Here is a 27,433-nt window from a genome sequence, read left to right as displayed (position 1 = left end):
CAAGTAGGTAACTGATTCCGGGAAGGGTATCCGGCTGCGCCACATACGTCGCGTTGAACAATAACAGGTGAAATTGGTAGCATGCCCAAGGTGTCGGTTGAAAAAGTAAGGTTTAAGGGGATACAANTGTGATTTCGGAAAGGAAGTCCAAACGTTTCGAACGTACGTCCGCATATAAACCAAGGATTTGCTCCGCGATCTAGAGAAGGGGCGGCAAAAACCGGTTACCAAGTAGGTAACTGATTCCGGGAAGGGTATCCGGCTGCGCCACATACGTCGCGTTGAACAATAACAGGTGAAATCGGTAGCATGCCCAAGGTGTCGGTTGAAAAAGTAAGGTTTAAGGGGATAAAAACATACGGCAATGATAACGGTCAACCGCTTTGTAGAAAAAGGTATCGGCAATGCAAATACAAAGGAGGCCGATTACTCGTATCAAATAGGTAATAGATTACGAAGGGGGTTTGCGGATCACGGCCCGCCGATCGAGTTCAAGGAGGGAAATACAATGGAAGCCGCTTATTAAAAACACGGATAATTGATACAATCGCGTTATCGAAACAAAATGCCCCGGGACGGACCGGCCGTATATTAGAACATTGAAAATAAATCGGATTATTGAAACATCATATCGGTTATTTGAAACAATTAGATTGACGTGTACACCGGTTATCCATCCGGCGATAACTAATGCACTTTAATCTTATCTTCGCTGTCTTTACGTTTATTTTTTAACGTGTGTTTATTATGTATGAGAATGCTCTTTCCTGAGCGTATGTTTTGTAGTTCAGCTTCGGCGAGCGTACGTAAAGGTGATAAGTGATTCGTTTTTCGAAAAACCTAAAAATGTCTAAACGCCAAGATTTAAGTTTGAAACAGAAGTGCGAGTTATTAAAGTCATACGATGTGCTTCCAAAAATTAGTTTACGTGATGCCTCAGCTCATTTAAACGTTTCTCATTCCAAATTAAATAGGATTTTAAAAGATCGTTCAAATATTGAACGCGCAACAATGAAAGTGGTAGTCGAAAAAGATTCAAACTGAAGAAGAGATTAAATCTCATTACCGCATTATAAATTTTATTATGCGGTAATGAATTCTCAAACAATTGAACAAACCAATACTGACGAAGAAGTAGAAGACAACGAGGCATCCCCATCAAACATAGAAATTATAGAAACTCTTAGTGTCCTCGGGAGAGTAGTCCAGCACCGTGCAGATGAAAAAGGCTTTGAGCAGCACTACTCCTAGGAAAATATGGAGTTACTCAATAAAAAAAAACAAACTTCGATAGACGCGTATTTTAAATATATTATTATTAAGAATATCATCCTCCATTGTGTTATAATTCAAATAACAAAAATTAATAAAATAAAAATAATGATAATAATAAAAATAATGATGGGAACTTGGGTTTTTGTATATAGTGAGAAACTGATGTTGTGGTTCTATCGGGGTCGTATGGTTCGAGGGTTTAGAACGACAAAGACAAGTAGATATAAAAATATATATTAAGTTCCTCTTATAGAGGTAGAATAAACTTTTGTCTGGTTAGTTTCTAATGTCCTAACTAAGAGGCAACGAAACGGCGAAGCCAGTTCACGAATACCTCGGCAACGAGACGGCAGAGCCAGTCCACGAATACCAGAGCCTAATTTATACAGTAGAAATCACGCTAGGTTTTTTTAAAACATCTTAAAGGCAACGAAACGGCAGAGCCAGTTCACGAATACCATATAACGTTATTATGTATAATTTCTTTAACCAACCAGTCAAAATTGACACTTTAAGATATTAATTTAATAAATGATCTATTGCTTTGTCATCCTTTACTCAAATTTATTAACTCCAAATAATTGGGATAACATAAAATTACTTACTTCTTTTATTCTTGCAAATTGCTGTAAAATGATTTGATAAATATCTCGATATGTTTTTATATGTTTAAAAGTATTTAATTCGCACTTCTTCAAAAGATAAATAATTAAAACAAGTTATTTTCATTTATAAATAAAACGCGTAAAAGTCAGCCGACAACAACACAGGGCTATGACTGATAATTGTTTCTTTTTATTCTTATTTCAATTCGGAGAAAGCCAACTCTCTCTCTGTCCGTCACTCCCTCTAGTCTGAAAGAGTTTCAGTGCTTTTTATAGTAAAATGATAGTACCCCAATCCAGGGATATTGTTGTCAGCACTTTTAGTGATCTTTTTTAGTTTATTGTATTTAATTATACATTACATGATTATTATGTTGAGATAACATATTTAACAATTGATAAATTGACATATATATAAATAATAAGAAATTGTATTGAACATCGTATTGTTATGCCAGATAAATTATTTGTTTGTTTACGAGTTATTTAAAATACAGATTATACATTTTTCATTGATAATTGTAAGATGCGTAATGCAAAGCATTGAGCATATTACGACAATTGTCCCTTGGTAAGATCTTGTGGAATCGAGGTTTGACAGGCTGAAAAGTAAACAATAAAAATCAAAATAAAATTCTAGATAAAAACTAACGAAAAGCTTACAGTACCATTTCGGAGGAATGGCGAACAGTAAGGGAGGGCAAACACCGGCTAAAAAAAACCAACATCACAGCACTATCAACACATCGTGGGTACGACAGAATTGAAAATTTTGTAACTTTACCAGAGGCTGCGACAATCTAAAATTTACAAATCATATTAATTAATATGGTCAAAACTGTAATGCGAAAAAAAAAATAATATTTAAATATTTCATTTGCTGTACAATTGTCAATTACACATTTCAATAAATAATCATGTCATTGCCATTATACGTTCATCAATAAAAACATACATATTAACTACTATTGGTAATTATGTAATAAGATGGATATTATTAAAAGACTAAAAAATAATTTTACAATAATAATCTTATTATTCAATGAAAATTAATTACCTGAGCAATAGATCTAATAGCGATAACCAACAGCAATCTCCAGCGCAGTCGTACAGGCACAACAGATAAAACCTAAAAATTTAAAAATCAAAATTATTAACACTGTCATTACCACCGTTAGACAATTAACAATTAAAAAATAATAACACTACAATTACTTTATTATAATTACTATATAAATAACTTATGCGTATGATCCATGAGTAATAAGCGCCAACCATTTGGAGTGTAAAAGCCCATCAATCCGACGAGGTCAATAGATGCACAGTATAAAAATTACAAATCAAATCAAATACAAATACCATCGTTACCGTATGCGATCATCAATTGAAAAACGCATTATTATTGCTGCGCTGTACACACAACTCGATAAATAATCACATAACTGAACCACAAACGTGTTAATAAATAAATATACAGATACAAAAAAATGAAAAATGTTTGGATCGTATTGGCCGCTACAGTACATATTACATTGTAATCAACAATAGTTTTAGTTATTATCGAGGTGGACATAATGCCCATGCAGTCAGACTAGTTGGTCCATTGTGCGCACCTCAAACCGAATTGTTTTGATTCGGTTTACCCACCTAAGTGTTATCACGGAAGGGTTAATGCATTATACCAACCATAAAGTCACCCCTATAGATGACGAAATTAAGTATCTCTCTGGATTTTGGTTTTTAATATCTTCTTTTTCTGGAAAAGGTTTACTCGAGTAGTTTGATCTTAGTGTGGACAAGGTTTCACATTCGCATATGATGTGAAATGAGTCTACCTCTTCTACTCCACACTTCCTGCACAATGGCGATTCCGATACCCCCATTGCGTTAAGATGCTTAAGCAGGTGACCATGTCCTGTCAGTAGACCAGTCAGGGTGCTTATTTGATGTCTAGTCATGCTATTAAGATCACCCAGCAATAAACCAGGGGTCTTGATAAACATTTTAGATTGTCTAGGTACTACCAAGTACTTCCAGATTTTCCTGTGTTGTTCTCTGCACCAATTCTTGGGTAACGCTTTGAGCGATTGCTCAGTGAGCCCTACCACTGGTTCTGGTCCAACATAAGTGTTCTCTGCTCCTTTCCTGGCTAGAAAGTCAGCATTCTCATTTCCAGTGACACCGTTGTGTCCTGGTACCCACGCTAGTGTAACTTTGTTGAACCTCGATAGTGATTCTAAAGTTTCCCTGCATTCGAGGACCAGCTTTGAATTCACCTGATCGTTACAGAGTGCTTTCAAAGCCGCTTGACTATCACTTAAGATAGTTAGATGTCTAGTCATGCTATTAAGATCACCCAGCAGTAGATCAGGGGTCTACTGCATATAGAAAATATGATATTCCTGTCTGGCTCACTGCTCGTATACCACCAGCGAGCCTGATATATAAAATTTTTAATAAATTATATTAGCAATTTTCTTACAATTTTAAAACAATATTTCTAAATTAATTTGGAATTCGATGCAAAAATAATAGTGGTAATGGTAATGGTTTTTTTGATGGTTAGTTTTTTATGTCTGTTCATAAAAATTCTCAGCACTCACTAGACCAATTTCAATGATCAACGCGTCCAATAAACCTGACTTTAATCTAGTTGAAGCTTACGTCATCGACAATTGTAAAAACTCCCTTAGTTTTAGAAATTTAGAAAAATATCTCAAAATCGCGCTATCGTAAAAAATTGTATTTCCAAAAATTTTTTTTTGCTATAATTTAAAAAAAATAAACTGATCCTAATGAAATTTTAATCGAATAAACTAGAGACAATAAGACTTTCTTTCCTATGCTTTTAAAGAAAATTCAATGAAAATCTTAAGTATCGCATTTTTTTTTTATTGTCCACCCAATAACTTTTATTAAGTAACAGACTCGCTGTATTTATAAGATATAGTACCATAATTTAGCTGATAGTCTATAAATATAGGAGAAATAATCTGACTAAATTTGTAAAAAATTTCGCCTATGAATCAATCTTCGTATTTTTATCAATGTGATAAACAAACAGTTTGTTACCTTCTTCATTAATAATAGAGTTAATCAAACTCATATCGCCAGTGGTTGAAATATTAGCGCCAGAATCAAATGTAGTCACATGTAGTCGATGTCTGAAGTTTCATTTTTCTTTGAATATTTTTCCTAAAACGTATTACACGTGTTGTAACTAGACTGTAACATATTTGTAATAGAGTCAACGAACGCTGGCAATTCAGAGTCTTCGGTAATTTCGACAGTAAGACCAACGGCTTGAACGATTTCATTATTATCTCTAACTAACTTTATATTAGCAAGGGATGTACTCACAAACACCAAATTTCCATTAGGACTTTTTTCGAGGAGCGCTTCATTAACCGATTTATGATGTTTAAATGTTAAAATCGCATATCAATTACATACATGGTTCATTTTACCATAACTATTCACAATGTTGAGATTACTAGATAAATACAAGGAGAGGTGCCGTGGTACATGTTGTTTGCTGACGATATAGAGTTAATAGGAGAAAATAGGGAGGAAATTAATCAAAGGCTAAAGGTGTGGAGATCAGCTCTTGAAAAAAAAGGTTTAAAAATAAATAGGAATAAGACAGAGTATATAGAGTACGAGTTTGATAAAGGAGAACACGAGGTAGGTGAAATAAGGAGACCAGTGACAATAGGTGAGGACGTGATTGGAGAGGTGGAAAGTTTTAAGTATTTAGGATCAGTTGTGCAAAAGAGCGGTGGTATTGACGAGGATGTAAGACACAGGATTAAATGCGGGTGGTTGAAGTGGAGAGAAGCGTCTGGTTTCTTATGCGATAAAAGAATTCCAATGAGGCTAAAAGGTAAATTCTACAAGACTGTAGTGAGACCAGCTATGATGTATGGTTCAGAGTATTCGGCGGTTGATAAGTAGAGCAGAGAATGAGTGTAGCAGAGATGAGAATGTTTAGATGGATGAGTGGAGTGACTAGAGAAGATAAGATAAGAAATAAGCATATAAGAGGGAGTTTAGTTGTAGCGTCAATCGTGGATAAGATGAGAGAAAATAGACTTAGATGGTTTGGTTATGTTATGAGAAGAGAAGAATCGGAAGCCTTAAGAACAGTTGTAGAAATGAATGTTGAAGAAAGAAAAGGTAGAGGAAAACCAAAAGAGAGATGGAGGGATGTTATTGAATGCGATATGAGGACATCTGATGTGAGCGTAGAGGATGTGGGAGATCGTGTCAAGTGGAAGTTTAGGATAAGGGTGGCCGATCCCAAGTAGTTGGGATTAAGGCGAGAAAGAAGATGATTAAATATAAATAAAAATTGTACTTAACTAAAATTGCTGCAAATTTTTTTTTTAAGAATAAGTAAATAATTTTGGGTTAATCTAATTATATCCATTAAATATATGGATTTGACAAAAAATTGTAATTTTTTTCGAAAAAATATTTCAAAAGTATTAAAAATATTAGTATATTTGTTCCTTTTTTTTACTTGAACTTCAGTCTAGTCATTCTCGGTTTGTTCCTTAATTTTTTGTACCATATTCACTTTAGTATATAGACTATAGTGTTATTTAAAATGGATAAAAAGGCATCACATACTCACTTAATATATATATTTCAAAAATTATTTTCAACATAAAAGCTTTTGAAAAGTAGCCGCAAAACAATTATAGTAAACAAATTTTTTATACATATAGATTGTTTATTTATTATTATTATTAGTTATTGATTATAATTACAATATTATTATTGTCACAAACACAGTATCCTCTTTAAAATATTAAAATATAACAGTATTTATTAAACAAAATTTTTTCAACTAAACTTTTATAGCACAATAATTACTCACTATTCAATTTTTATACTAGAATTACTTTCTTAAATTATTTATTTAAATATAATTAATTGTACGAAACTAATAACAAAAAACCTATATTAAATGGACAGAGTTTTAGACATACAAATATTATTTAAGTAAATGAAAGATATCAAATCACATAAAAAAAGTTATCACTTCAAGTTCCAGGAAAAACATAAACAAAATATACCTATAAATACTATCAAAATAATAACAAAATCGGGTATAATTTTTGAAAATAAATATTTATCAAGTTAAATTCTCAATGACTCATTAATAGCTTCAGCTACATAATTTATATTGTTTTTGTTTAAACCACATACATTTATACGCCCTGATCTTAACATATAAATATGATATTTATTTCGTAAATATTCAACATGACTCTCTGTAGAAAAAGTAAAAATAATAAAATGTTTAGTAAAATAATTGATTTTCAATAAAAAATTAATAACCTTTTAATCCAGTATAAGAAAACATTCCAATCTGATCTGTTATATGATTCCATTTTCCAGGTGCATTAAGGTTTTCTAACTTTTCTCTCAACAAAGATCTCATTTCCTTAATTCTATCGGTCATCATTTTTAAGCTTAACAACCTTTAACATAATTAGAGGTCAAAATAAATTAATACTAAAAATTACAATATTCAATACAATAACTAAAGTTAAAAATTTTATAAGAAGAAAATGCAATAGTCTATTTATAAAAATGTATAAAGTAATACAATATTACTAAATTTAACTTCAGATATAATTGAAAAACAAAGAGAGTATAATTGTCACTTTAAGTTTTTAAGTGACAATACCAAAATAATAAAATAAAACTTTTATTTAAAAAAACAGTTGTTTTTATAAACTTGAGCGTAAGCTTTAAATATTATTTATATATATATTGTATAGAAATTATTAATTATACAAATTAAATTTAACTCAAATAAGACAAAAATAGGTATATTATAATAAATATTTAATAAAGTGTGTGTTAGATTCAAGTTGATGTCATTTAATTTAAATTTTGACAGAAAACTAATTCAATTCAATTTTTATTTATTAAGACAAAAATTGAGCATGCTAAACTAGTGTTGCAATTTTCTAAAAATGTATAATGGACTAAAATAGGTCAATTATCTTTAGCTTACATAATAACTCTCCTGAAATTTTTTTTTTTTTGTTGCATAAAAACTTTAAACAATTATTACTTTCTAATGCTCTAATTAGATTATGCTTATGTTTGGCTTATATATTTTTTGAATATTCTTTTTTAAACACAAACTATTGTGTTGAATTAAACAAAAAAATGAATTACCATTCGTTTTTAAGCTCAGTATCATTTAGTATTGTACTGACAGTTCGTGCACCATGATTTGGTGGATTTGAATACATTCCTCTAACAATCATTGTTACTTGTGATTTAACAGCTTTAGCGATTTCAGCTGAATTTGTAACAAAAGTTAAATTACCTGCTCGTTCATCTGTAACAAAAAATTTAGATATAAGTAATTGTACAAGAAAAATATAAGCCTATTTTCTCTTTAACATCTGATTATACAATCCAAAGCAAAGAATCACAAAAGAAAAATACAAAATAAAAACACTTTTTTAATGTTCTGAAAAAAGAAACTTTTAAAACTTATACTAACTATATAAGCCAAAATTTTTAGCAAATGATTGAGAACATAAAAATTCAAATCCTTGTTTGAGAAAATAACGAACTGACCATGCATCTTTCTCTACATCACCTGATGCAAACCCTTGGTATGCATTATCAAAAAATGGTATTAACTGACGTTCCTATAACAACATTTATAATGTAAATAAAAATTATACTTATGGAGCTTACTCAGAGTTTACTTAATATTTCAGAATACTATATAATATAACTCTTGCCTTTATTATTTCAGCAATTTTCTTCCATTGCTCTTCTGTTGGATCAATACCCGTAGGATTATGTGCGCAACCATGTAATATTATAACAGAATGAGCAGGAGCATTATTCAAATCTTCATAAAATCCATCAGTATCTAATGATTTTAATTCTGTATTCCAATAACGATACTTTCGGGCATCTTTAAAACCACTGTTCATAAAAATCAAATGATGGTTTTCTAAAAATTAATAATTATAATTAACATTCAAATAAAATAAAACTAATCGGTCTTATAGGCCTGGTTTATAGTAAATAAACCTGACTAAATTCTAGTCTGTCACTAATTTTTTTTAGTTAAAAAAAAGAGAGAAAGTCTACTAATTATAGTGAATTAAAAAAAATTAAAACCAAAATAAGTAATAATCATCAACATAGCCTATATTTAGTTAATCACATTTCAAACTAACCTAAAAAAACTTGAAATAACCAAGTATTTATAAATTAACAATTTTATATAATTAAATCCAAAAGAAAAGTATGATAATAAAAAAATTAATAATAGTATGTATTATGAATTTTTTTATTATGAGTATGTGATATATATATATATATAAAATAGTTAAAACAATTATGTTTTATGTAAAATCTGTTTTAAATATGGTTAGCAAAATTATGCAATTAAATTACTTAAAAAAGTGTTATTATCTTTTCACTTAAGAAGTTGAACAATTATTTAACTATCTATGTTTTTAACATTAGACAAAATTAACAAAAATATACACAGTAGTAAATTTACTTTATTCTAAAATATAGACATAAGTAGAAATGAAAAAAATAATTTTGATGATATATTTTAATATTTTCTGCCTTACTAAAATATGTTAATATATAACAAAACTTGTAATATTTTTAATTTTTATGGGGCTAAGTACTCAAGCCAATGCTCATTTCCGCCAGTGAATAAAGAATGAAGAAAAGTAAATGAGAGTTTTATTAAAGATTTTTTTTTTATATAAATTACAAATAGTGTAAACCTTAAATTAGATAAATTAATAAACTTATCTAAAAAAAATTTAAAATTAATTTTAAAAAAGTTATTTAAATAGGACTAATGAACAACACTCCCTTCCTTAATGTATACTAACTAACAAAGAAATAAACATACCCCAAGTAGGAGAAGAATAGTAGAATGTCGTACAATTTAAATGTTTTACTAAAAACTCAGCACCAATTCTTAAAGCTCCAGATCCACTAAGTGACTGAACACCAAATATCTAAAAATATGTAATATTTCATAGTTAATATTTTAAATAAATAATAATTAATACTACTGAATAAAATCTGTACTATTAAAAAGATTCTGAAAAGTGTATATTTTATTCATGATTGATTTCAATGAAAATATTATAAAAATGGTTTATATAGTAGTGATGGGCACTCTTGAATATTTTAAACTATCAAATAGTATTCGATATTTTTTTAAAACTATCGAATAACTATTCAAATTGTTTTTATACAACCGAATAGTTTATTTTTAGCATAGACTATTGAATGGTTTTAAAAACTATTCAAATAGACTATCGAATATTTATAAACTATTCGAATATATTGTGTAACTATCAAATATTTTTACTATTCGAATAGTTTTTGAATTACTATTGAATAGTTCAAATAGTGGACAACTATCAAATAGTTCGATAGTTACTATTCGATATTTCTCATCACTAGTATACAGGTTAATCAATGTATCATGAACAACTTAATTAATCAAAAGCTAAAAATAATACTAATAAATTTTTATTAGATTTTTAGACAATAGTTTTCTTATGAATGTGTTAAAGCTTTCATGGACTGTCTTGTAGCTTGAAGTGCTTTTAAGGAATATATTTCTTAATTAATCAAACATAAAAATGTTTAATGTTTATCCCTTATAGGATGTCAACATTAATTTTTCAAATGGCAACATACCTAATTAACTAACTTGTTTAATAGATAATGATTCAATTAAGAAAATGTTTGGTCAATAACAACTTATGGATCAATATTATAGAAGTTAAAAAAATCAGTAAAATAATTATCAATCTAATTTTTATTTTTTGATCAATAAAGTGGTTTGAAAAATTAAAGCAAGAACATTTCATGATGTCATTTCAGAGTATGCTAAATCAGGGCAAACTTTTGACCAATTTTACAAATTCCCTCAATTTATCTACCATAATTAAGTCACTCAACTAATACTTATATATACAGGGTGTTCAGTAAGTCAGGAAACGGGTTTCTATTGTTCTCATTGTTACAAACAATGAGAAAAATAGAAACCCGTTTCTTGACTTACTGAACACCCTGTATATATATCATAAACATTTTTAATGGGTGGATTTTAGGTTTTTTTTACAATTAATTATAAAATAAATAATTAATTAAAAATAATAAAAAAATTATTATTATTACTTTTATTTTTCAATTAAGTAATTTATAACAAAAGAATCACTCTGTAATGTCAGCTTAGTGACAGTGACTTATTCACAGATATTTTTGTCATATTTCTATTACTTCTGTTATTACCATCAATTAATGTACAATAATATGATAATAATACATATTATAGTTGACATAATAATTTTACAGTAAATTTAAGCATAAAATTCTATAAATTTAAAAGAATAAAAATTTCTTTATGACTTCTATTTGATGAATTTAACTTTACGACTACCATAGGTAAGAATGGAATTTCATTGCTAATTTTTTTTTGAATCTATTTCAATACTATGCTTTTAACTACATTTTTTTTTAGTATTATTTAGTTGAATAAAATTATGAACTATACAGATCAACAAAATAATAAGATTGTATTTTAATAATATTTTTTGGAAAATTTGATTTTGTACTTTTTAAATAACTTTATTGATATATAAATATATCATTTACATATATATGTAAGTAATTAGAATCCAATATTAAAAAATGCAGGCCAAAAATTTGCATTCATCAGTATTATTCTATTACTTGATTAAAATTGTTAACTCTTAAATTAAGATACTACTTGTTCTATTAACCGTTTAAGGTATTAAACAAATTACTTAAGATCCTAATTTATATTAAAACATTAAAAAAAAATTACAGATCCTTCCTCCAGTTGTTTACTAATATCACCCAATAATAACGAAGAAGCAGCTTTGGTAAAGGATTCTAAGCCCAATATTGGCAAATATTCATGATTTACTGTGTTTTGTAGAACAATGGCTTCGGATTTCTTCACAACAGGCAAATGATAAGGTTTACCTTCTTCTGTTCTATAAGCTACACAAAACTATGTTTGATTATTTAAAATAAAAATAAATCAAATTTCATTAATGTACCTCCTACAGATAAATTCACTTTAAGCTGATTCTTATCTTCGGTGAACATTTTCACCAGATGAAAGACCTCAATAGGCTGGGCCTCTTGAACATCACCGTACATACTCATTTTAAACTGCAATTAAATGATCTTTAATAAAATTATAAATTAAGTTTAACAAGAAAACTTCTTTTAGAGGATTAGTAAAACTTTGGTAACAAAGAATTTTTAAGTGATTTTAAAGTACCTAATGTAGATAATCACTGTTGTAATGATCAAATATTTCGCTATCTGAATACAGCACTCAAAAGTCGATTCAAAATGTTATCAGACTATTGTACGTCAAACACCGCTTCTGTAGCTGTTTTGTTGATAATGACCTTGTAACCTCTAACTGTTAAACATTTTTTAATAAATCTTAGTAGTTTCACAGACTATATAGTTTCATATAGTCTGTGGTAGTTATAACAAGTAATATTCTTATGTATTCGTTTATAGTAATAATCTAATGTATTCGTACGATTCAAATTATTTAAATAATTCATTTTATACGCTTTAAAATTATTTTCTATTCGTAATAAGTTTATACGTTTATTTTTTGTAAAAGGAACAGACACTATAGAATTATCCAAGTCATTTAGTTCATAAAATAGTGTCTCCATTTCAGGTTTGAAATAGAAATCCTAAATGTTTAAGCAGACCAATTTTTCTACCACCTGGTCTATCCACGATAGCGTCAAGGGCATAATTAAGGAGAGAGGAGACAGATACCTATAAACAAAAATAACTACAAAGTGAAGATAAAAAAATGTTTCATTGGGTAGATCCAGTGAAAAATTTTCTCCTGTATATCTCCTCTAAAAGAAGACCCTAATTACACCCCTAGTTGATGTTAATGAAACTTGCTAACTTTATCATACCCAGGCGCGGTACAGAAGAAATTTTTGTGGAGGGCCATTTCACTATTTCTGTTAAGTGAAAACTATTTTTCAAAAAAGGCTTTTTCTAGAAAATAATTCTAATTTTTGAAGGTCATAGCTCCCATGGTTTCCCTTTGTTTTTTTCATGTGTATCTATCACCCAGGAGAACTCGCCGTTAAAAAGTCCTCTGATTACATGGCACTTGATTATATCCCTATAACTAACAGTAGCTACATTAAAATATTTATAATTAACATTTAAATCTTATTTATTACTATTTTAGCGGGAAAGTACATCGCAACCTGTGGTGGATATGACGGGGATCGAACCCGGGGCCTTTCACCTCTAATCAAATTTTTCCTAATAAATTAAGTGTTGTAACCATTCACTGTAGTCAGTATCGCATTATTTGTCGGACTAATGGTACATACTCCGGCGGCAAAAGGACGCTGTTAATTATGCTAGTTCTTCGTTTATCGTGATGAATGGGATTGATATTGTTAATAAAGTATAACTAATAAATTTATCATTTTGCGTGACGCTTAACTGTACAGAGGAGGTAGGAATATTCACCGATGATTCACTAGGGGCGGTGTTAAAGCGTCAAAACTCAGCCAAGTCTTCGAGTTTTGACTTATGCGTCTTTTGCGATTTCGCATGAATCTTTTATCAGGTTGTACGTTTCGTATAGCAATGAGACTATTTATTGAATTATTAATTAGTTGTTCGCTGTTTAAATCACTCAGTATATTAATGAGATCGTTTTTGAACCGAAGAAATATGTATATCACCTATTATCGGCTTGTAAAGTTGTCGATTTATCGTTAAGAGATAAGGCAGCAAAATTATTTAAGATAAACTAGTACGATATAATATGTAATTTGTAAGATATGTTCGCAAAATAGAGAATGAAATTATTAATGTATTTAATAACACAAAATTAAATAATTATATTCGTCAAACGTCAATTGGTACTGAACTGTCCTAATATACTCGATACTATCATAATATGGAATAACAGTAAGCTACCTTATTTATGTCCATAATAATGGTTTCTTACTTAACCTTTTCGTTTAAGATAATCAACACTTCTATTTATGCATTATATTCATATTTTTAAAAAAACATAATCCTTTTCCAACAAAAAAGTAAATAAACAGCTTGGAGAAATATTTAACACATGCAAACTGTTTAGTTATATTGTAATATATACGATTCAATCATAAATCAATTAATAGTCACTTAAAATCGTTCTTTCCGAAAAGAAATCTATAAATTATATTCGTCATCTTTTTTATTCTAATCTTAATAATTAAACACATTGTTTCAGCCCTAATCTTAAGTATAAAACTGTGGTAATGTTATATAAAATGTCAAAATAATTTGTATACTATTTATCTGTAATAATTTCTATAATTTATGCTTACTTATCAATAAACAATAATATTGAAAAAATGAGACAGTGTTCATTTTCGGGAACACAAAGTATTATAAAAAGGCAGAGCAAACCCTTACATTGCTCTGTTCTTACGGTTCCACTGAACAACATTACGCGAACATTGTCGAAATTTTTACATATTAAAATTGTGAACTAAATCGAATTGTATCATTTTATTTATTAATCATTAATTAATACTATCGCTTAAGATATTTTAAGAATTAAGAAAAATTATCAGGTAAGATTTTAAATCTATAAGAGTCAATATTTATATTATTTTAAGACCCTCGAATCACATTCCGAATTAAAGTAACTCTCACTTTTATTCAACATACCTTTCAATTTTATCACATTGTAATACTTTGTTCAAAAGCAAACACGTATTTAACTTTTTATCTATTTCATTTAGTTTTGAGTTACGATAGAACTAATTTAAAGCAGTCAAAAAAAAGTACTTCAATAATTAGATATTAATTAATTAAGTATCCTGTTTATACAGAACACGGCGCCTCCGGTAAACTGCAACATGCTTTCCCATTAGGGTCCTAACAGTTGGCTAAGCTGGCCTATATAATTTTTATCCCAATAAAATGGCAGTTCGCGGTGGTTTCGTTACCAATAAAATGTAGACTCTCTACTAACAAAGAAAAACAAGCATTGATTTCTATTTAATGTTATTTAAAATATAACCTAACTGAAAATTTAGAGATGTTGGTGGCATCTGAATTGAGTTAGCGACGGCGGCGAGTGTATATAAACCCGAAAATAAAAATAATAGTAATTAGATTAATGTGCACAACAATACTGTGCGAGTTAAGTTATCAGATAAATAAAAGTAAGTCGTTGCAAGCGTAGTAAAATGTCGTCGACTTCGTTATGTTTTTAATTAATTCAAGAGAACGAAATCGGTTTTGTTTACACTCGCGAGTACCATATACTCCTAGTTAGGTCGTAAAGACGTTTGTGCTAATCAGGAACTAATATAATTGTTAATGTTGGTGAAGGATAAATAATCTGTCCATAACAGTATAAAAAGTAGAACTTTTTTAATAAACTTCAAAAAAAATTGTGCCGACACCTTATTTTCCATGCGCAAATGGCTGTGATTTTCTATAATTTTTTTCCTTTAATTTAAAATTTTCAATAGTTCCCAAGAATATAAGATTCTTGTTCTTAATGAATCATCTTATATAAGGCCGTATTTAAAACCACATTAATACGTCTAAGGTTCCATACTTTTTTAAGGATTTAGAAATCTTGGAACAAGAAAAAAATGAGAAAATAAAGATTATTCGGTTGTAAAGTTAATAAAATTTAAGATTCGCCAAAGGCCCCGCAAATCATAGTGCCACCACTTGATGTATATTCTACGTACCGCAAATGACGTCCCTGAATAAATCTATTAATAAAATTTAAAGTTCAATAGATTCTTAAATGAATGAAAAAATAAAAACAATAGATTTTTCTAATAATTCTTTTTTGAAATTTCTAAAAATAATCCTACAATCTAACAATATCCTGTCACATTTAATAATTATTGTATGACACACAACGTTGAGTAGAAAAAAAGGTTATTAGACACACTATTTTCTTAAGTTCGTTCAGTAATATTTGAGACTTGAACTCTCAAGTCCCTGTGATTTTTTTCTGGATTATAAATTTTAAATAGTTTAATCGTTTAAATTTCAATGAATCATAATATATCTCAGTATTTTAAGTAATCGTATATTAATTATTTTGTACCTAATCGTATACAATATATGTATATTATATGATACATAATTATTTTTTAATTCAAAGTATGTTTAAAATTTTAATAAATAAATAAAATTGAAAGATATCGACAGAAATATTTCAGGTTTGGAATTCTGATAATATTATTCTTGAACGTTTATTTCTTCTGCTAGTTTCATATTTTTACTTTTCGACAGTTATTCAAAACAATTATTACGATAAATATGTTATCATCTACAATGTTGAATGTATAACTCGAGGAATCTCAGGGAATACCATTAATGTTGGTAAATATAGGACCAATGTTAAAAAGATAGAAAATGATATTATTGAAGTCGCCAAATGATACGTTAGATCAGTGCTCAGTTTTATTTCTGCCTTCTTTATTGACGTACGTTCTCTTCTTAACCTACTCTTAATTTGAATCGAACTTTCAAAAAAAATTATTTAACAATTTATTTATTTTTTTATATTTTAATATTTAACAATAAAATTAAGCACTTGCATCTATTTACGCAAGTAAAATATACAGCCTTTGGGCTATTTTAAATACTTTAATTTTTTTGAATTTTTATTAAAAACTTGACAAATTTACTCTCAGGTTAGTAAATAATTATTTTATAAAATATTTTTAATTATTCATGAGTATGTTCAAAATTTTATTTGTAAGAATTAAATATATATATATATTAAAATACTGAATGAATTTCTTAATTGATGGGGATTTACGTATTTATAAACATTCTTTTTACCATTTTTATATACAAAAATTTTTAACAAGAAAAATAATCAAGTATTATAATAAATTGTAATACTATTGATTAATAGTTAAATATTCTTAAATTCAATGAAAAATGTAAACTTTTGTGATATTGTGAGTAATTGCCTAGTATTAATAAGTTTATCTTGAGTTTTTAATACTAAGGTAAATAATTTTAATTGTCTTTAATTAATTTAGGGCTTATTTAATTAGTTATCTAATATGTTTTTAGGGATAGCAACTACTATAAAATAGGATTCTATCATTTATGTATTAATATAGTTTTTTGGTTTAGAAAGTTTATATGCAATCTATTATTTCAATATATGTTTTATTGTAAAAAATTACTATATTAAGTTATGATTATATAATAAATTATATATAATTATCATTAGAACATAAATATTGTGATTTATGGGTATTAATAAAAAATTGGGAAATCCCTATAAATTGTTGAGATTTATAATTTGAACCAGTCTTAACATTTTACTTAGGTAAATTAAATATTAAATTTTAAAAAATTCTGTCTTATGCAATTTAAATAATTTTAACTTGACTTATAGAGACAAAATGTTTGCATAAATTGGAACCGAAAAGCGTTCAATTAATTTTTTGTTTAATACTTTCTATAATTTGTTAAATTATTATAAATATGATACTGATTTATTCTATATGAAATATCTATCTGACCGTAAATTTTATTAATTTTTAATGAATGTTCAAATAAAATTTATAAATTACTTACTAATACTTTAAATTATACTTGTAGATCTAAATATTATTACTGGCCAAAACTGTTAAAAATATGCTGTTTAACGAATTTTATCTTTGTTCGTTTTAAAAATCTTCATACAAAAATTGTGCAAAAATGTATCCAAGTGGAAGTGGAGAAAGTATAAAATAATACATTGAGCAATTTTTTTCTTTAGAATTTTAACAATATTTCGGAAATTGTGAATTTTTTTAACCTTCAACAAGGTTAAATAGATTTTATATATACTTAAATTTGGGAAAGTATTACCATAATTAACACAAACCAATATATTCAGCATATTTCCTATTATGCCAAGTGGTGACTACTACATTTTTTTTGTAAAATGAAATACAGTTATTTCTTAAACAAATAAGTTATTATTTTAATTTCCTATAATCATTAAATTTTAGCTTCGATGTGAAGCGGAGAATTTTACTATGTTGTTTTTTTTTTTTGTGTCTTTTACCACTTTTTCTCAGTTCTTTTCGAACCAAATTCTTTCAACAATACGTCAAAAGATCATAAATTGTATATAGTCGAAGACATTAATTTAAAAAATTTTCCCTCGTTCCACGTAAATGTATGAAGTCCCTCAAAAAATTACGGTTTTTAAAATCGGTAAATTTCTACATATATATATATTTTTTTTAAAATTGTCATAAATGTTTGAAAAATGGAAGAAAATGATTTTTTTTGTCATTAAAATCTTAGATATTTTCCTTTTATTTGATAAATTTTTTCGATAATCTGACCCTTTACCCGCCAACAGGGGGGATTCAAAATGATAACTNATTATCTGACCCTTTACCCGCCCACAGGGGGTATTCAAAATGATAACTTTTCAACTTAACTTTTGAAAGTATTCTGTAAATACTATCACTTTTATATATTTCTTAAATTAAAACTTATGTTATATACTTTGTTGTGGAAAAGAAATGTCAAACTTTATTTTGTCTCCATGATGGAAAAAGCTACTGTGTTCAAAAAAGTGATATTTTTATGTCAAAATTCTTGATTTTATATTTTTAACTTTTATATTGATTTGTTCATTTTTAAAAAAGTTATGGCCGTTTTAAGTAAAAAAAAATTGAAAAACTTTCGAAAAGNCCATGATGGAAAAAGCTACTGTGTTCAAAAAAGTGATATTTTTATGTCAAAATTCTTGATTTTATATTTTTAACTTTTATATTAATTTGTTAATTTTTAAAAAAGTTATGGCCGTTTTAAGTAAAAAAAAATTTTAAAAATTTCGAAAAGTAGCAATTTTTTAATTTTTTTAAACCGAAAAAGGCGCAAAAAATTGATTGAGAAAAGTATATTTTTGATTCCAATGAAATTCCTTATACACTGGCGAACGCAAAGGGAGGTTGAAACCCTCCAAAATTTATATGCTAAGCGACAATTTTGGACCATAAACAAGAAGTAACAATAAAAAACATCATATCATACTATAAATATTTCCAGAATAAAGTAATCGAAAAAAGAAATTTATATAAGCGAACAATATGGGCAGTGTCGCATGTAATTTTCTTTTTTCTAAATTTCAAAAGAACTCCTCCAAATTTAATTTCTGTGTACGCCACTGTTCTTGTAGATCAATGTATTTATTCATAAGCAAAGCAAAAAAAAATTTTATAAAGTATAACATCAAGCCCTTTAATTTTTATACANTTAAGTAAAAAAAAATTGAAAAACTTTCGAAAAGTAGCAATTTTTAAATTTGTAATTTTTTTGGAGGTTTCCCCCATTTACGGGGAACGAGGGAAATTTTTTCAATTTTTGAGGGTAATGTCTTCAACTAGATACGATTTTTGATCTTTTGACGTATCGTTTAAAGAAATCGGTTCGGTGAGAGCTGAGAAAAAGTGGTAACAGACATAAAAAAAAAAGAAAATTATAGTAAAACCAATACCTTCTCAGCTTTGCATCAAAGCTAAAATAGAAGTGATAGAAAAAGTCTAATTTCAGATTTGAAAACGGCGCAAAAAATTGATTGAGAAAATTATATTTTTGATTCCAATGAAATTCCTTATACACTGGCGAACGCAAAGGGGGGCGGTTTGGGGGTTGAAACCCTCCAAAATTTATATGCTAAGCGACAATTTTGGACCATAAACAAGAAGTAACAATAAAAAAGATCATATCATACTATAAATACTTCCACAATAAAGTAATCGAAAACAAATTTTTATAAGCGAACAATATGGGCAGTGTCACATGTAATTTTTTTTTTTTCTAAATTTCAAAAGAACCCCTCCAAATTTAATTTCTGTGTACGCCACTGTCCTTGTAGATCAATGTATTTATTCACAAGCAAAGCAAAAAAAAATTTTATAAAGTATTGCATCAAGCCCTTTAATTTTTATACATGTTTGTCATAGAAGTAACAAAATATACTACTTTATCATTTTTTTATTATTTCTCCGTAAAAATTATAATATTAATTTATTAAATATTAATTTCATACTACATTTAATTGCTATAATAAATATTTATTAAAAAATTATACTTTTAAATCTAAGAACTACTAATTAGGAAACAATTAAGGAAATAGGAGTTGATGTTGCTTTTGTAATTATGCACCAATTTCTTAGAATTAAAACTATCTACAGATTTGCATCGAAGCGTTTCTTATGACAGTGATTAAAATTACTGTCAGATATCATCTATACTGGTCCCAACTAAATATCCCACGTTCATACATACGCCACTGTGCTACCGTTTTTTATTTATACCTTTATTTTTCACGGAACTCAATTTTAAAAATTAGCTATAGTTTATTTAATGGAATGCTATTTAAACTTATATTTTTTACAAAGACAATAAGTCTTAAGATCCCTTTATTTTTTCGTTAGTCTCACGAAATTTTAATTATATGAATTTTCTAAGGAAACTAACAAATTCACTTAATAAAATATGTTAGAATAAAAACTGTTAGAACCAAAAATATTAGAACTAATGTATTTAATTTAATTTCTCTAAGAAATAAATTTTGAATTACGTTAAATATAATTTTCTTTTCAATGGTTAAATTTTGTAAAATTACAACATGTTTTGACTTGTCNTTTTCAATGGTTAAATTTTGTAAAATTACAACATGTTTTGGCTTGTCGCTTTATAATTTTGTCCTATAAAATACAAAATTGAGCCGTCCAAAATGAAATGAAAAATATATTTTTACCAATTGAAATGTTTTAGCAACTGTTTGTGAGGAATAAGTCTCCTATACAAGACTGATCTAAAATATTTTCAATGAAATTGATAGTTTTAAAAACTATTCGAATATACTATCGAATATTTTTACTATGCGAATAGTTCGATAGTTACTATTCGATATTTCCCAACACTAATCTGGACTATTCGCCGTTGGATTTTTAATATATAAATTTATTATTAATTCCTTTTTGAAAAATTATATTTAATTTAGTCTAATGCTTTATTTATAAGTACTTAAAATCTATTATAATTATACAAATAAATTATTTCTATAATGTCACAAATTATTTAAATTTAATGTGTACTTAATTTAATCATTATAATAATTATATTATTTTATAAAAGTATACTATTATAATAATTATAGTACCTGTTGAATAAAAAATTAATTACTCAAGTAATAATAATATGACTGTAAATATATTGTAGTGGTGTCAGTTCTGTTGGATTGAAATAATTAATTATCCTTAATCATCTGTTTTATAAGATATTTTATTGGCTAACAATGAGAGGCGGTAAATGTGTTGTAACCAGGCTTATTAAAAAAATTATTTAAAACATTAATAAACAGATTAAAATGTTTTAAATGTCCCATATACTAATATATATTTTGAAAATTTTAGTGTTATAAATACGTTTTGAAAAAAAAATAATATAGGTATGCAAAATTAAAAATGTTATAACTATTTAATTATTTTTGCGTATTTATAATAAGTGTAAAAAAAAATTGATTTTTCAAAAAACCCTGTGGCAGATAAACTGGTTTATATCTTATTTTTTGCAAATGTTTCAAAAAAATGAAAAAAATCGACTTTCAAAATTTAAACTAGCTTAATCATCCCATTTTATCTTCGGATAAATGTAGCGAGCTATTGCTAGGTTATTAACACCTATTACTTCAGATTTCATATCACACAGCAGTGCATGAAGAACTTATGCAATTTTTTTANTGCAAAATTAAAAATGTTATAACTATTTAATTATTTTTGCGTATTTATAATAAGTGTAAAAAAAATAGATTTTTAAAAAAACCCTGTGGCAGATAAACTGGTTTATATCTTATTTTTTGCAAATGTTTCAAAAAAATGAAAAATATCGACTTTCAAAATTTAAACTAGCTTAATCATCCCATTTTATCTTCGGATAAATGTAGCGAGCTATCGCTAGGTTATTAACACCTATTACTTCAGATTTCATATCACACAGCAGTGCATGAAGAACTTATGCAATTTTTTTACAAAAAAAATGTAATAAATAAATTATATTTGAGTTTTAACAAGACATTTAATTCTGAATTCAACCAAACCAAACCCAACCCCCTAAAAAAAAAAAAAAAAAAATCAATTTCTAGTGCAAAAAAATGTATTCCATATTAAAATACTTTTGTCTGAAAAAGTTGAGTCAGAACATTTACACTGATTAGTACACGACTCAAACTTTATTTTAGGTAATATAATCTTCGTATACTAAAGGCAATGCCTTGTCGTTGAAGCCACTCCTCTCTATTTGACACCAAATTCTTCAATGAAACAAAAGATGCACAGTTGATGAGTTCTAGCATATGTTTAAAATATTGTTTTCTTGGGTATCCTCTTAGTTTCTTTCCAGTTATTTTTCCTTCAATGATGTTGATTATAAAGTTATTGTGTCGATGATGTGTCCGATTAACTTTATTTTTCTTGATTCAAAATCAAGTTAGGGAGTATAAAAACATTTTTTCTCCAACAATACAATACTATCAATTAAAGCCTAAAATGCATAATGTAAGTTTGGAATTTAGTGTGGGAATGAAGGTATATGCCTATGTATTCCTCCTGATTATGTGTTGGAGCCTATCAACTTTAAAATAAAATAAAAAGATTTTTTTTTAATATTGTAAAATATTTATCATTCATATTTTGATCACCTTCATTTTCAATGACCTCCTGAGAAGACATATTCAAAATAATAATTTAAGAATTGACCAAATTTTCTAAAAAAAATATTTATCATAATGAAAGCCTTTTAACAATGCGAAAAAAATTTTAGTAGTGAATAGATTAAATTATAAATGTTAAAAAAAATATTCTAAGTTTTTGTGTATGACAATTTATATTTTCTTAAAGTAGTTGATTTAGTGAATCGTTTAAATCATTACTAAATAAGGATATATTTCAAAAATCTAAATATTCACTTTTTTTCTGTTTCAGTCATGACTGGCCCAGCTTTAGCAAAAAAATCAGGCCCAATCACAATATCCAAGAATGGTTCTGCTTCCAAAGCTATGTCACCCAGATCTCCTGCTTCACCAATTAATATTTCTGCACGACCAGCTCCATCAGGATCACCTGTAAAGGTAGCTCCTATAGTTAAAACATCAACTAGTGTTTCTATGAAGAAACCATCAGTTACTTTAAAGAACCCTGATACTAAACCAATAACAAAGTCTACTTCTGATGCAAAGCCAGAAACTGTTAAAACTACTAGTACTTCTATTTCTTCGACCAAGTCTAAACCACCTCCACTCAAAATCAACATAAAAGCAGCTGAAACTAAAGGACCACAATCTCCAACAACTCCTAAATCTGCATCTAAAACTTCTACCACTTCTTCTGTAAAGTCAGTAGCTACTAAGTCAGCAACACTTGTTAAAGTGCCATCTACTTCATCTCTTTCAAAATCACCTTCTGTATCTTCTTTAGCTGCTAAAACATCTGTTTCTAAAACGGCTGTATCCAAATCACCTTCAGTAAGTACTGCAAAACCTTCAACTGGCTCATCTATTAAATCTCCTTTACCTACTAAATCGGTATCAATAGTGAAATCTCCAACTGTAGTTAGTAAACTATCTACAACCTCTACACCAGAAGCCAAATCAACAACGGTATTAAAATCATCAACACCTACTTCAAAAACATCAGTGTCTGTCTCCAAGCCTGTTGCTTCTAAAGCTCCAGCTTCTCCAATTTCTACAAAAACTGTTTTTTCAAAGGATACATCTCTAAAGTCGACAGTTTTATCTAGTAAAACTGTTACTGGAGTAAAGTCTCCATCTACATCAACAGCTAAACAAACAACATTATCACGTAGCTCATCTATTGCTTCTAGTATTAAGTCAGTTTCTCCAAAACCATTAGCATCTCCCTCTAAACCATTATCAAATGCTACTAAATCAGTTTCACTTGCTAAAACAACAGCTCCTAGTAAAACACCTACTGTTACTAAATCTGTTACTCCAAAAACATTGATAAAAAAAGAGGCTAGTACTTTATCAATGATATCTGTTAAATCATCTGCAACAATAAAATCTACCTCATCAAATATTTCAAGAACATCTACTTTAAGTCCTAAGTCTCCAACAGTTAAATCAACAACATCTATGTCCAAGACTGCTGTGGCACCTAAATCGCCCTTAGTAAAAGCAGCACCTACAGTAGCAAACACTATAGCTCCTAAATCGCCTGCTGTAAAATCAACTACATTGGGGGCAACAAAAACTGCTGTAGCCCCTAAATCACCGGTATCAAAAGCAGCACCTACCTCAGCAGTTTCTAAAACTGTAGCTCCAAAATCACCAGCAATAAAAGCAACTACAACATCTGTGTCCAATACTTCTGTGGCACCTAAATCACCTGTAACAAAAGCAGTACCTACAACAGCAAACATTACAGCCCCTAAATCCTCTGCCATAAAAGCAACAACATTGCAGGCAACAAAAACTGTTATGGCACCTAAATCACCAGTAGCAAAAGGAGCACCTACTGCAGCAGTTGCCAAAACTGCAGCACCAAAATCATCGGCAATAAAAGTAGCTGCATCATCTTCAGCTAAAACTTCAACAATAGTAACCAAAGCTGTAGTGTCAAAAACCTCAGCAGTTAAAACTCCATCTTCTACAGTTAAAAATACTCCAGTCAGAACACCATCAAGTTCTAGTTTATCCAGAACTAAATCTCTTTCATCATCCCGGCTTAGCTCTGTATCAACAGAAAGTTTAGCTTCTAGAACTTCATTGAAATCACCAATAAGTCCTAGACCTATTTCTGGAGTTAAAAATGTTGCTAAAACCGCGAAAAAAGTAGAGGAACCAAAAGTTAAAGGTATACGTGGTGGTCAGCCAGTCAAGAAAACCATAGAAATCCCTGGAATTACAGAATTACCATCTACAAAAATCATAGAAAATAATCAAAATATCCAGTGCTGTGAAGAAACTCAATATCTTATTGCAGAAAATGTTCAAGAAAACAATCTGGAAGTTAACTTAGAAACTTCTGCTAACAATGAAGAAATAATGAGTCATGAAAAATCAATTGAAATCATTGTAGAAATAGATGATTTGATACCTGATATAATTGAAAACAACTTGGAGACAATTAAAGAAGATTCAGTTGAACCAATGATAGTTAATATGTCCTCTGAGGAATCTTCTCTTGGAGGCAGCTGTAACTCATTAGATTTTGAAGTTGTACAAATTGATGATTGTCAACCACGTCTTAATAATATTACAAATTCTTCTGATAATTGTAATATAGATATTATTGAAAATCATTTTAATGCTACTAATGAACAGGTTGAATCTGAGTCTTGTGTTATAGAAATAGAAGATCAGTTTGAAACAATGAATGATAAATTAATACTTGGAGATGCTCCATACGAAACAGATTCAAATAAAAGTGATGCTTCAGATCATGAACAATCAAATCTAACAGAATCTACAGCCATATGTGATGAAACAAACAATGAGGAAAATATTTTTTCTTTCCCTGTCGATGCTTTCACCAATAAGATTGAAGAAAATTTTGTAGAGAAGTTTATGCCTGAAAAATTGATTAATCAATCTGAGGGACCATCTTCAGTAAGTACCGAAGACAGTAGTCTTGTTAGTCGAAAATCATACTCAGAAGCTGTTATGGGATCTACCAAAGATGGCGAGTACTATTTTGATTATGACATAGATTTGGCTGATGACTGTTTAGATGACGAATTTGATGATGATGAGAAACCTGTATTTGTAGAAGTAACAGAAAAAGAATTTCCTGAATTAAAACCAAAAGACTTGTCAGGAAAAAGGAGAAGGATTAGAAAACAGAAAAAAAGAAACTATAGTTATCGTACTGAATCTTTATCAGGTATAAATTCAACATTTTTACTACTTATGTATTTATAAAAATGGTAAAACAAAATTTTCAAATTATTTTTATTTGCAGATTCAAATTTATCTACTCCTGAAGTAGAATATAATCCTGAAGATTTCAATGGAAATGAGTTTTGCCATTACATTAAAATGATGAAAGATTGCTCATTTTATCCTAATGGTACATTTTCATCAGACTCTGTAAAATTATCCACATCTGAGTCACTTACCTGGTTGGATATTTCTGTTCGAACTACCGATGATGATTTAAGGCCATCAACAGAATCACTAAATACTTATGAAGTATTCCAAGCAAGTAACCTGAGTAAAGATTTCCTTACATCAATTATTGGTTCAACAACAACACCAACATCTACTGAAAATTGGTTTTGGAAATCAATAGAAAGCAGACACCAAACTCATTGCAGAGCAAATATAACTCTAAGTTTACAGCCTAGGCCAAAACATTTAACTACCCCACGTTTCATGACCCTATTAGCACTTATAAGTGAAGCAAAGGGTTATAAAATTGAACCATCATTATCTACACATTTTATTACTACAGATTGTTTCCCAAGGTTTAACGATAAAATTAAACGATTAATGGTCCAAGGATTTTGGTTAATTGGTCGTCTAATAACTGAAAGTTTATCTGAAGATGAAGAAGTCAACTGTGAAAATCCATTTGAATTTATTGATGGTGATATTGGTTACTGGTGGGCTGGTATCAATATGTTAGATTGGCAAGAGTACATGAAAAATTGTGGGAAAAATGAGCCACAACACAATTGTTATCAATTCATTGTAGAAGATATGGAAGAGTACAAACATTTCCGTAATGAAGCTATTAGTAGTATGGGCACTTCTCCAGAAGAATTTATGAGTGAATTTGATGTTGAAAACTTTATACATACTGTACGTAATGTGAAGTATTATTGTGATAATTATTTTGTTGAAAGTCAAGAAAATCTAGAAGCCTTAAACGAAAGTTGTGATAATGAAAGTCTTGTTGAATGGGAAAACAACTCTAAGTAATAAGATTATTTTATTATGTAACAGCAAAATTAGAATTAAATTTGAAAATTGTAATATTTAATTTATTAGTATTAGTAAATGACAGGGAGTTAAATTTTTTATGTTTAACATAACCATAAAGTTAACGTATATTACGTATTTTATTTAAGTTTTTGAGTCAAAAAATGACTGAATATATATTGTTATTATTGTTGTGTTGTAATGATAAATTTAGATGTTATGATAATACTTTGCATGTTTATTGTTGACCCTTATGTTTATGGGATATTGTGATATTTTGAATATTCTTATTTCACTTAATTAATAATAATGTACAAAATAAATAACTTATTGTGACTTATATAAGTATTCCTTTTAATTTATTTTTTTTTAATTTTGAAATTGATTACCTTACTGTTATGAAAACATTTAATGCTAAAAATTANTTTCACTTAATTAATAATAATGTACAAAATAAATAACTTATTGTGACTTATATAAGTAT

At 28.2% G+C, this 27,433-nt stretch overlaps 3 protein-coding genes across 5 annotated transcripts; 1 reads left to right on the top strand and 2 right to left on the bottom strand.

Annotated features, from left to right (window-relative positions):
• Positions 1-1,790: 1,790 nt before the first annotated feature.
• On the bottom strand, positions 1,791-3,273 carry LOC126901350 (uncharacterized). Of its 2 annotated transcripts, none has more exons than XM_050677755.1 (4): positions 3,096-3,273; positions 2,938-3,009; positions 2,544-2,680; positions 1,791-2,482 (listed from the first exon to the last, which is right to left on the bottom strand). In XM_050677755.1, exons 1-4 carry the CDS (start codon positions 3,156-3,158, stop codon positions 2,356-2,358), a joined length of 399 nt encoding a protein of 132 aa, XP_050533712.1. In that variant the 5' UTR covers positions 3,159-3,273; the 3' UTR covers positions 1,791-2,355. The 2 variants fall into 2 exon arrangements, with proteins under 2 accessions (XP_050533712.1, XP_050533714.1); XM_050677757.1 differs by having other exon boundaries at positions 2,549-2,680.
• A 3,433-nt stretch (positions 3,274-6,706) lies between these two features.
• Positions 6,707-12,369, bottom strand: LOC126901339 (aspartate aminotransferase, cytoplasmic). Of its 2 annotated transcripts, XM_050677741.1 has the most exons (9): positions 12,226-12,369; positions 11,999-12,113; positions 11,761-11,939; positions 9,805-9,913; positions 8,660-8,877; positions 8,413-8,563; positions 8,079-8,244; positions 7,227-7,369; positions 6,707-7,159 (listed from the first exon to the last, which is right to left on the bottom strand). In XM_050677741.1, exons 2-9 carry the CDS (start codon positions 12,105-12,107, stop codon positions 7,026-7,028), a joined length of 1,209 nt encoding a protein of 402 aa, XP_050533698.1. In that variant the 5' UTR covers positions 12,108-12,113; positions 12,226-12,369; the 3' UTR covers positions 6,707-7,025. The 2 variants fall into 2 exon arrangements, with proteins under 2 accessions (XP_050533698.1, XP_050533697.1); XM_050677740.1 differs by having other exon boundaries at positions 6,708-7,159; positions 11,999-12,279.
• A 4,073-nt stretch (positions 12,370-16,442) lies between these two features.
• Positions 16,443-27,294, top strand: LOC126901331 (serine-rich adhesin for platelets-like). Its single transcript, XM_050677727.1, has 3 exons — positions 16,443-16,672; positions 22,991-25,909; positions 25,988-27,294. Exons 2-3 carry the CDS (start codon positions 22,993-22,995, stop codon positions 26,947-26,949), a joined length of 3,879 nt encoding a protein of 1,292 aa, XP_050533684.1. The 5' UTR covers positions 16,443-16,672; positions 22,991-22,992; the 3' UTR covers positions 26,950-27,294.
• Positions 27,295-27,433: the final 139 nt, after the last annotated feature.

This window comes from Daktulosphaira vitifoliae, unplaced genomic scaffold, assembly GCF_025091365.1.
Source record: "Daktulosphaira vitifoliae isolate Bord-2020 unplaced genomic scaffold, ASM2509136v1 Scaffold_3, whole genome shotgun sequence".
NCBI lineage: Eukaryota > Metazoa > Arthropoda > Insecta > Hemiptera > Phylloxeridae > Daktulosphaira > Daktulosphaira vitifoliae.
This window is presented reverse-complemented; position numbering and strand designations above follow the sequence as displayed.